Source organism: Sinocyclocheilus anshuiensis, unplaced genomic scaffold, assembly GCF_001515605.1.
Source record: "Sinocyclocheilus anshuiensis isolate Anshui unplaced genomic scaffold, SAMN03320099.WGS_v1.1 scaffold859, whole genome shotgun sequence".
NCBI classification, from domain to species: domain Eukaryota; kingdom Metazoa; phylum Chordata; class Actinopteri; order Cypriniformes; family Cyprinidae; genus Sinocyclocheilus; species Sinocyclocheilus anshuiensis.
The window spans coordinates 11,167-22,782 of record NW_015542370.1 but is presented as its reverse complement, the minus strand read 5'-3'; the positions used below and the strand labels follow the sequence as shown (position 1 = coordinate 22,782).

Here is an 11,616-nt window from a genome sequence, read left to right as displayed (position 1 = left end):
CCGTTTTAGGTAGGTGTGGCTGACTCTTAACTTTTATAAAGAATATCTCTTTGGATTTGAGACTTTAGTCTTTGCAACTTTACAGATCTTCTTTATGCACCAAGAGCTTGTAACACTCCAGAAAGAAAGGAACACTTGAAATCGCATCATATGACCCCTTTAAGGTTTCAGAAGAACACTCATACCGTCTCATGACTGTGGGACAGGTGTCACTTCCTCTTGATGATGATAGAGAAACAGAAGATCTTTACTCAAGGTTCATGCTGCTTGCTTCAGAACCAGGTACAGCACTGAATATTTGATACTCATTAAAATGTCCATCAGCATGGGGGCTCTAATCTTGGTTTTCATGAGTGTGCAGGGTAAGGTTTTTTCTTATTTTAAATAATAATGTTCTGATTTGTTTTAATATCCCACAGCAAGAAATATATATTTTCAAACATATATTTACATACTGGTAAACATACATAGTAAACATACTGGTTACTCCACTGCACACCACCTTTTATACCATTAAATATATTTTATAATATAGGAAAATATAGCCAAAATATATTTGTTAAAATAATTTTCAAAATAGATTTATGTAAATATATTTTCTACCAATATATTTTTGTATATTTTTTAAAAATATATTTTAAAAAATTTAAGTTTTCTTGCCACTGAAATACATTTCGAAATATATTTTGGTATATGAAGTTTGAAACTAAATATATTTTCTATTTCAAAAATATATTTTATTGAGCTTCACAGTTTACAACATATTTAGTATAAAATTAAAATATATTTTGGCAACAAAATATATGTATTTTTTTCAGTATGGGATTCTCTCATTTGGTAACTTATTGAAACATTTTTAACAGATGGTGTTAGTAGTCAATATTCAAACAATTCTCACATTAAATCTCAAACTAAGTTGCAGTTCATCTCACATGGGCACATGAGTACAAGCGAGCAAACCTCTTGCTACATGACTTGCTACAATATATGTAGTCTCGAGACGATATTCACAGAAAGCTAATTACAACACTAGAATTATATAAATAACTAAACAGTATTTCATATATTTGACACATCATGCTATAATTCAGTGTGGCATTTCAAAATAATGAGCATAATTTACTAGATTGTTGGTATGTTACAGTGCATCCGGAAAGTATTCACAGCGCTTCACTTTTTCCACATTTTGTTATGTTACAGGCTTATTCCAAAATTGATTAAATTCATTATTTTCCTCAAAATTCTACAAACAATACCCCATAATGACAGACACAGTTTGTTTGAAATCTTTGCAAATTTATTAAAAATAAAAAACAAAAAAAATCACATGTACATAAGTATTCACAGCCTTTTCCATGACACTCAAAATTGAGCTCAGGTGCATCCTGTTTCCACTGATCATCCTTGAGATGTTTCTACAACTTGACTGCAGTCCACCTGTGGTAAATTCAGTTGATTAGATGTTTCTACAACTTGATTGGAGTCCACCTGTGGTAAATTCAGTTGATTGGACATGGTTTGGAAAGGCACACACCTGTCTATACAAGGTCCCACAGTTAACAGTGCATGTCAGAGCACAAACCAAGCCATGAAGTTCAAGGAATTGTCTGTAGACCTCCGAGACAGGATTGTATCGAGGCACAGATTGGGGGAAGGGTACAGAACAATTTATACAGCATTGAAGGTCCAAGTGAGCACAGTGGCCTCCATCATCCGTAAATGGTTCCGTGGCATCTAAGAGATTGAAAACCCCTGTTCCAAATCACCCAAATAACATGAAGGTGCTCAAGTGAGTTTGATTGTGAGCTCTCAAGATCAGTCTGCACACAACAATCCAGATATCAGTCGATTAATCAATCTGTCTATCAGTGGCGGAGCCAGGATGTTTTCATAGGGGTGGCCAGGGAGGGGCCAGCAACCAGTCTGGGGTGGCACAGAAATCTTCATTATTTCAATATAAAAATGTGATTGACTATAAAGTATTGGAATGTTTTAGTGCCTAAAACACAACTGAATACAATTAATGTCTACTAAATTGTAATTGAGATATGTGTGAATTAGATCAAGTAATGCTGAGTGAATATAACAATGTGTGTATTACTCCCCACCTCCAGGTATTTTAATAAAGGGGCTCACTATAGCTTTATTGCTCAGTCAGCTTGGTTCTGGTTCTCAAAACCCCCAAAAGCTTGTTCTCCATCATTGTATACTCATTGATGAGACATGCAGATAGTGATAAGAATTGGTTAATAAAAAATAACAAAATAAATGCCAGAATGTAAAATGAGTTATTTTATGCATTTAAATTGTTTCATTTTCGTTTGTAAAAAAATAAAAATAGCCATGTTTTCTAGTATAAGTGCAGTGTTCATATTTACTTGTACATTAAATTACAAAAATCTCGAATTGCACAATATTTTAGTGCATTTGAGAGACGTTCTTTAATGTGATGCTATACATACATGAATGCACTAACAGCCACAGAACCGGAAGTGAGGGGCGGAGCTTACGTTCTTAACAGAGTAGCGCCACCTCACGGTTTTTAAGAGGTCATTTGCTTTTATTACACACGATACGTCATACTTTATGTATATATGCATTTTATAATGATATATTAAGCATTTTATAAACATTGATCTTGTGTAATTTAGTTGTAGGCCTATACAGTTATTCGTTTCATTGTATTATGCGAGTTATTTCCTCTTTGTGATATTAAAAATATTGTTTGAAACTTCTTAGCATTTTATATGAAATATACTTTAATCACAAAATTCAAAATAAATAAATATACTTTAATCACAAGATTCAAAATAAATGTTTACTCCAAAGTCAAGAACACGTGCATCATACATTTTTCTATATGAAAACTAAAACATTTCAATAAAACACACACACACACACACACACACACACACACAAACAGCAGCATCATTTTAAAAGTAACAATCAAAATGTACACAATAATTAAATTGAAGTTTATAACATGAACAATTCACTATTATGCCCATTTTGTCATGACAATCCTGCATGAAAATTTACTAAATGAACAATTCACTCTTGGGCACATTTTGTCATGACAATCCTACAAAAATAACTCCCCTGAACACAAGATGAAATATGAAGGGCACTCTGGAAACTTCTGTTCCAGGAGATTGTTGAGGGTCTTTTCCTTGTCCTCTTCCTCCATTATAAGGAAAAGAGTCTCTTCCCCTGGCCCCCTGAGCAGATGTCTGTTTAATGGAGCCATTTCACAACTTCTGTGAGATTACTGGAGATTTCTTATTAATGTGCATATATATACACAGTATATAGATAGATAGATAGATAGATAGATAGATAGATAGATTTGAGACATACCTCACAAGCGTAGCCTGTTATCCACTTGCAATTGCATTTGGATTGTCACAATTTATGCGCCCACATGTGGAAAACGCAATTGAAAATACAATTTGCAATTCCTTTTGAAAAAAGTCCTGAATATTCTTCCATAGGGTAATAATAAAAACTCTTTAAAAAAAATCTTAAAATGAATAATAAAAATTATCAATAAAATGTGTAAATATAGTTTGGTTCCAAATAAACATATTTTCAGTTTGGTGTTTTCCACTTAAAACAATTAACACTGTGCTAAACAAATAGTTGTATAAAAAATTCAGGAAATATTTTCTGGCAATGAATCTGTCTTCTTTTTTTCTTTTTTTTCTAAACCCAACTTAAGCTTTCATTTAATGATATTCAACAAATAATAAAAACCAGATATTGCTTTATTCAAAGAAGGTTTTCAATGAAGGTGTTTTTAATTGTATCTCTTGTATTTTATATTATAGGCATTTAATTTTGTATTAAATATATGTTCTTTACATTTGTGGTGTGTCTGTCTTCTAAACATCTTGTCATGTATGTTATATCTCATAATCAGGCAAAAAAAAACTTCTCAAGGTGACTAAAAGCAGATGATTACATTGGACAGATTTTTGAGAGCATAAGAATGGTCAAACACTGCCATCTTGTGGTGATTCACTGAATATCTTGCAAAAATGTTAGCAATAAAAACAAAATTAACAATGGGGCTGATTAGCCTGACACACTGCAACATATATTTAATTAGAAGAGGGTCATATTTACATTTATATTTACATTTGTGTACATTGTTTCACTCACCTACACTTTCATGCTAGTGCTGCAATGTTACAGACTGCTCTAGATAATTAGATATTCCACTTAAAAAATATGAATCAAACAATTTCATGCATGAAAAATCAAATTTAACTTAAGTTTTCATTTAGAAAGTAGACATACAAGAATGGTTCATTGTTTTTTTTGCATGGCACTTAAAGGGATAGTTCACCCAAAAAGTACAATTCTGTCATTATTTACTCATCCTCAAGTTGTTTCAAAAGGTATGAAATTCTTTCTTCAGCTAAACACAATGTTTTGAAGAATATGGACAGACTGGCTTACTTCTGCCTTATGTTCCTGCCCGCTCATTACGATCTTCTAGTGAGGGATTGTTAGTCACCCCTAAGTTTCGTCTGGTGACTATGGGATCTAGAGCTTTCAGTGTTGTGGCTCCCAGATTGTGGAATGCTCTTCCCCAAAACATCCGTCCAGCATCATCCCTTCTCTCCTTTAAAAACCTCTTAAAAACACATTTTTTCTCTGATTATTACTCTTCAGTTCTCAGTCTGTAATTTGTACCGTTATGGATGTTTATCTACATTCTCATGTATCTCTAATCTAACTTTGTAAGTGGTCTCTATATATTACTCTCAGCTCTTGGTATGTGTTCTGTCTTCTGGTATTGATGTTTGTCTGTTTCTGTTCCTTAAACCTGACTTGTAAAGGGACCTTGGGTTTTGGAAAGGCACTATATAAATAAAAAATATTATTATTATTATTATTATGGATAATCAACAGTTTCTGGTCCCCACTGACTTCCACATTATATTTTTTTCATACTATGGAAGTAAACGGGGACCAGCAACTGTTTGGTTACCAACATTCTTCAAAATACATGCTTTTACATTCAACAGGAGAAATAACTCATATAGGTTTGGAATAACTTGAGGATGAGTAAATAACATCATTTTCTTTTTTTTTTCTCAAGCTTCTTTAATAACAATTAATGCATGCTAGAAAAACTCATCACTTGATTCAGCTTTATTATATATTTTATTAAAGCATGCAATATCTTTTCAGTGGACAGATGTACATTTTTATAGCTGTTTATTGTGGATGCAGATTAGGCTATATTTCATATTTAATGGTTACAATGATAAACACTTACTGTAAAATGAAAAAAATACTACACAACATCAGCTAAACAAAAAGCTAAATCACCTAAACCAGCAGCAGTATTGGAGATTCTGTCAAATTTGCACTATTTTTAACTAATTTGTTTTATATTGTGCATCATAATAACTTTTACCCATTTGTTTATATTCTACATAAAATAAGTCTTGCATTCACCTTCCAAATCAAGCAAACAGCATTTAAACATTTCTTTATATAACATATTATGTCAAACATAGAGCATTATTTTGATCTGGTTAAATATAATCAAGTAGCATTTCTTAGTTTAACCAGGCAAATGTCATTTCTTACAACAGGTGCTTTCACACTAGAGTTTTTGGTGCAGATATAAGTATGTTTCTTGTCAGAGTTCCTTTTAATTGGTTTGAATATATTCCTCCAGGCTCACCTCACCTTTTGTGCTTGAAAAGGTGGGCTTGGGTTTGTCTTTGTATCAGAGTCTTTGATAATTGTTTTATCCAGACTCTCAATAGCTTCCTCTTGTGAGTATTTTCTCCATTCATCTGGAATCTTGCCGCTCCCCTCAAAGGTTTTTTCATAGTGATTTTCCAGATCTGTTTGGACATGTTTGCTGGATTCATGTGCTGCTTCTGTGATCTGTTGCTCCAGCAGTTTAATGCTGTTTTCCATCTTGGGTTGAACACTATCTTCAAATCTTTCAGTGATGTACTGACTGACTTCACCTCTGATAAAATTCTTGAAGTGTTCTTTAGGATTTTTAATGTAGGTCATGTATGCGTTGAAGTCCTGTTTTTCTGCCAGTGTCCTCAGAATGTGTTTCTCCAGATTTGATCGGTTCCCATTTAGTGATTCACAGTTTGTCCTCATTTCATCTGCTAAATCTCTAGCAGTTTTTTTGTAGACATTCTGCTGAATGGACTCTTTGAGTTTATTACAAACAAATTCACTAAAAATAGCTGTTGATGTTGCTCCTTCACAGTATTTCTGGAAAATTCTGTAGTACTCTTCACTTTTCCTCTCAAAATAGAGAACAGGATCATTGGCATCCCTGAACATTTTGTATTGATCTGTGAATGTATTTTTTGCTTTATGGCATATGCAAAGTACCAGATCCACAAAGAATTTTCTCTTGAACATGCATTTTACTTTTGGCCCATCTTCATGCTGTGTTAACCTTGTCTTTATGTAATCCAGGAGTTGTTGAATGCAGCTGATGTTGTAGCCCAACTTTGCGATGTTATATGACTGAATCATTTTATCTGTTTGGTCTGCGATGTCTATGATTAAGGCTCTTATCTGAACTTCATCCTTTTCAGATAAAGCAAAACCAACCTTCTCTTGAAATACTTTGCACATATTTGTGAGAGGTCCGGTAATTCCTCTGGATTTCTTCAAATGTACATATTCTGAATAACTTGTCAAACAGAACATATCTTTGAACTGACTGCTCTCTTTCATACGGTCTAAAGGGAGACTTTTATAAGTCTCACTGAGGAGATTCTTCACATCTCTTAATATGTCAATATCTTGGATCTTAGGAGTGTTGCTGATGATTGCAGCTGTCTGTTGTTCCCAAAAGGAATCAAACTTTACTTTCATGTGATTTTCATCAGTTGCTTGGTCTTTAAATTCTAAGGCAAGGTATTTGCTCTTTTCAAAGAGAGTGTTTTCGTGTTGTCTTCTCTGAGCATCAATCTTTTTCTTAAGTTCACGCTGCTGAAGAACCTCATTTAATTTTCTCTTAGTTTCCCTTACAATGTTTTCTTGAAGATGTTTGATTTTTATCTCAAATGAAGCTTTCCACTGATTCAGTATACCTGCATCTCTGTCTTTCTCAAAGAAATCAGACATCGTCTTTTTCACTTCTTCACTTTTTGCATTTAGTTCTTTTTGAAGATCAGTTTCCTCAACAGAATTAATTACTTTATTTTCTATTCTGTTGTGAAGCTTGTTTTCAATTTCCAGCATGGCACTCCGAAGGCTCCAGGTCCACTTGCTGTATTCAGTCTCTAGTTTCTTGTATGTTGTGATTTCCAGGGAATTTTTGAAGCTGAACACAAACTGTTCATTAAGCAAAGCCTCCCAGAGATCTTTAATACGGTCTCTTAGGTGTGTCAGCATAATGCCGTCTGATTTTGAAGCATGTCTTAGAATAGTTTGTTTCAGTTCTAGAATGTTCTCGCAGTAGTTTGGGTTTGGTGGAGCCATGGGTGGGCTGCCCTCCCAGAGCTGAGCAAAATACTTCACATCATTCTGGATATCAAACGCAATCACATCACTGAATCCCTCAGCATCACAGACTTCTTCTCTAGCAGCAAGTTTTGTCATATCATCCAGTTTCTCCTGTAGTCGTCTCCTTCCCTCCGTGTTTTTCTCTCCAGCAGTAATATCTGAGACATTCTGATGCACAAACATGCAGCTTGGATTCAGTCTGACTTTATTCATCCTCAGGAAAGCCTGGACAACAATCTGAAGAATGTCCTGCATCTCAGATGGGTTTTCTCCAAATATATTGATCAGGGTAATGTTTCCAAGACCAACAACAAATGTAGCCATTTCATTGTCACGATGTGTTGTTGACCTTCCAGCCAGTTCTGGTGCACGAAGTCCTTCAGTATCAACAACTAAAATATAGTCAAACTTTAGCTCTGTTTTCATCTCCTCTGACACTTTGAGCTGACCAGAATGTAGTCAAAATTTAGCAGTGCGTTCATCTCCTCCGACACTTTGAGCAGCTGCATGAAAGCTCCTCTGGTGCACCTGCCAGCACTGACGGCAAACTGGAGTCCAAACATGGCATTCAGCATGGTGGATTTGCCAGAACTCTGAATCCCTAAAATTGACAGCACAAAGATTCTGGTCTGTTCTCCCAGTTTTTTAACAAGTTCATCTAGAACAGCAGAGATCCAGCTGAGGGGAATATGAGCAGCATCTCCATCCATCAGCTCCATGGGAAATCCAGAGATCATCATCTCTGCTGCAAGACTGGGGAGAGAACAGAAGTCAAACTGCAGACTGTCTTCCTTGTTCTTCTTCACAGATGACCATGATTCATAGATCTGACCAAACTCTCTCATTATGTGCTCCAAGCCAAAACTTGTCCTGTTAATTTGCTCTGAGATGTTTTCCAGGCTTGTTTGTTCAGTCTGCAGTTGATCTAGATTGTCAGGCATCTTTTTCAATGCTGAGACTTCATGCCATTTTACAGCATACACCTTATGAAGTTCACAGAGGTTCTCTGAAGTGAAGTCATTCAACAGTTTCATCATCCATCTGAGGAAATACTTTTTTTCATTGTCTCTCTGTGATTTCATTGTTTCAATAAATTTCCCCATAAACTCACTCAATCCTTGGCCCATCTGTTTTTCTCTTATTTCTCTCATGTTCTTCTGTTTGGTACTTTTATCTTCCTCTAGATTTTCACCTTGTAGATGATGTAGCTCTTTGTTCATTTCACACCAGTCATGCCACAGTTTCCCCTGATGGGGCAGGCTTGTTTCTTTTACTGTTGATGGATCTTTTCCTCTCAGTAAACCCATGATCTGAACTGCTGCCCGTTTTCCTCTCTGACACTCTGGATCCTCCTCATCTACTCTGATTCCTGTGTGTTCGGCCACATCTTCAAGCTTGAAAGTCTTTTTCTGCTCAGTCAGAGTCCGTCTAATAGTTTCTCTTATTTGCTCAGATACATCAGATTGGTTTTTGTTCAAAAGACCAAATATTAATTTTCCGTTCCCCAGTTCAGTTTTATCACAGTGATTGTCAGTAAGTAAACAAATGAGAGGCTGAGGAGACCTGAAGAGTGATCTCACCAAACCCTTGTAGTGGTTCTTCTGTCCAAAATCAGGTAAGAAGAGGACATTTACTGAAGCCGTACTGGTCAGGATCTCATATTGTTTCTCATTCTCTCCTGCATCACCATGAAGATTACAGAAAGCAACACAGTCATCAAATGCGTCTGTCTTTTTTTCCAGAAGGACAGTACAAGCAAAGGCAGAGCATACTGACACTGGGACAGTTTAGTCACCATCAGCTGCTTCAAGAAACCATCAGCACAATGAAACACGGCCATCTGAACATCCATCGGGTGAATATCAGGACTGTAATTTGCACTGTCTTCCTCACTGTCTTTCTTCCTGTGTTTTATGACAGTGTATCTTGCTCTGTAGTCCAGGTTCATCAGCTTGTGTAGAAATGAGTTTACCAGTTCATTCTCTTCCTGTGGCTCCTGGGACTGAAGTGTAGACTTGATTTCAAGAATGTCTTCTGTTCTCATTTTATTTTGATGCCTTTTTGTCAGATCTAGTCTATGGTAAAGTTTGTTGAGCTGTTCATTGTTTTTTGGTCCAAGCTTTTGGTTTTGGACAGTTTCATCTCTCTGTAAATAGATACATGAACACAGTGATATGAAAATACTAAGCTCTTAATGGTAGTTTCAGATATAGTACATTTTAAAGTGGCATTTCCAATGTCGGGCTGAACCATACTCATTGCTTAACCACTCCATTCTGTGCCAATCTGCCCCAGGCGGCACGAATATGGTTTAATTTTCCACTATGGGGCTGCTAACAGATCTTGTAATACCAATGCATCAGTCATTGCCCTGCTAACACAAGTGTTTACATACGGTATGAGATGTAAATTATGGCAAGTCATGGAGGATGACCAGATATTTCTGTTTTCTTCACTCAAATAGCGCACATCCCCAGGGCCGCATTAAGACCTCACTGGGCCCTGGGGCTATGACTTACTGCAGGGCCCCCCATCACAATAATGATATATACAGTATATTGTTACGTCTAATGGCGTATTAATTTTTGTCTCTATTATTGATACAAAGAGTGTTGTCGGTGTTTGTATTTTTGCTATCTTTCTCTCCCTTTCTCTCTCTACCTGTGTGTCTGTGCTTGATAGGCTAATGATGATCAGCTGCGCTCATCCACCTGAATGCGCTGTCCACAACCTGATGCGTGTTTGCTGGCTTCTAGTTCAAAATAGCAGAGAGAGCGTGGAGGAAGGAGAAAGACATCGAGGTGTTTGAGGTTGTTCTGCTCTCCAAGCCCATAAGTGCTTATCGCGCTTGTTGTGTTCTTTGTTGAGTCATCACAATGGTTCCTGAGTTGTTGATTTGCTTAATAATCAGTTAAGCTTGTGGGTAAGTTAGGGTGGAGGATACCCATACGTTTTCTCCTGTTTAATGGTTAGTTAGGGAGTGAGGGAAGTTATATGTTGTTTTGTTTATTTTCTTTAATGTATAGGTAATTTAATATTTTCCCCTTTTAGGTAGAGGTATTGTTTTTTTGGATTTTCTTTTGTTCGGGCCCTCCTCCCGAGGTAATGTTTCTTTGTTTGTATTTACTGTTATTTTTGTATTTGTTATGCTATCAATTTTTTGATGCACTGAAATTTCATAATTCTTGTGACCAATTTCAATATCAAAAAAACAAATACTAGCTCAAGTAAAACCTAGCTTGTTCTAAACCTGTATGAGTTTCCCTCTGCTGTTGAACGCAAAAGAATATCTTTGGAACAATACTGGTAACCAAAAAAACAAACAAAAAAAACACTATTGGAGTCAATGGGGACCAGAAACTTTTTTTGGTTATGAACATCAAAATATCTTCTGTTTTGTTGAGGAGAACAAAGAAATTCATACAGGTTTAGAACAACTTGAGGGTGAGAAAATCATGACAGTATTTTCATTTTTGGGTGAAGATCATATAATGCCAGGATCTCATATATCCTACTACTTCACATGCTTTGTCTTTAACTATTAACGTTCATGTAAGACACAACTGACTGTGTTGACGAGGATACTCACAAAAACTGGCATTTTGACACATAACTATGTGTATTTGAATGTTTAAGCACAAGGCGCGAAAAAGAACTTTAGTTTAGTCGGGCGCTGTACGAGCAGGTGCACGCCACGCGTATCAGATTGAAACCGTCTTAACGCGCACATTTACCAACTAGAATTCTGCCTCGCTGCTTAATATCCATGAATAGTTTAAAACTATTTGTTTTTAAACCACAGTGCTTAAAGCGCGTTTAAGCTTACATCATGACGCGCAAAACGATTGACATTTTTCTACCGGGTTATTTCACAACCCTTAAGCGAATATATAGTTTGTTCAAATACAAAAAGCCAAATACATCCATCAAGTTAATAATCAAACTAACCTAAAATCTGTGTGGACGATGGCGCTTTTTTTCTGCTCCATGTGCACGGTCCACTTGCTGTTTCACAACTTCTACTCCATCATCATCTTTAGTAAAATAACCTGATAGCTAGGGATTTTACTGACTATGTTTTATCTGCTGTTTGTCTTTTACGTTTTTCTC

General features: G+C 35.9%; 1 protein-coding gene across 1 annotated transcript; it reads right to left on the bottom strand.

Annotated features, from left to right (window-relative positions):
- Positions 1–5,697: 5,697 nt before the first annotated feature.
- On the bottom strand, positions 5,698–7,932 carry LOC107692220 (interferon-induced very large GTPase 1-like). Its single transcript, XM_016491185.1, has one exon. The coding sequence runs from the start codon at positions 7,930–7,932 to the stop codon at positions 5,698–5,700; it is 2,235 nt and encodes a 744-aa protein (XP_016346671.1).
- Between the last annotated feature and the right edge of the window lie 3,684 nt (positions 7,933–11,616).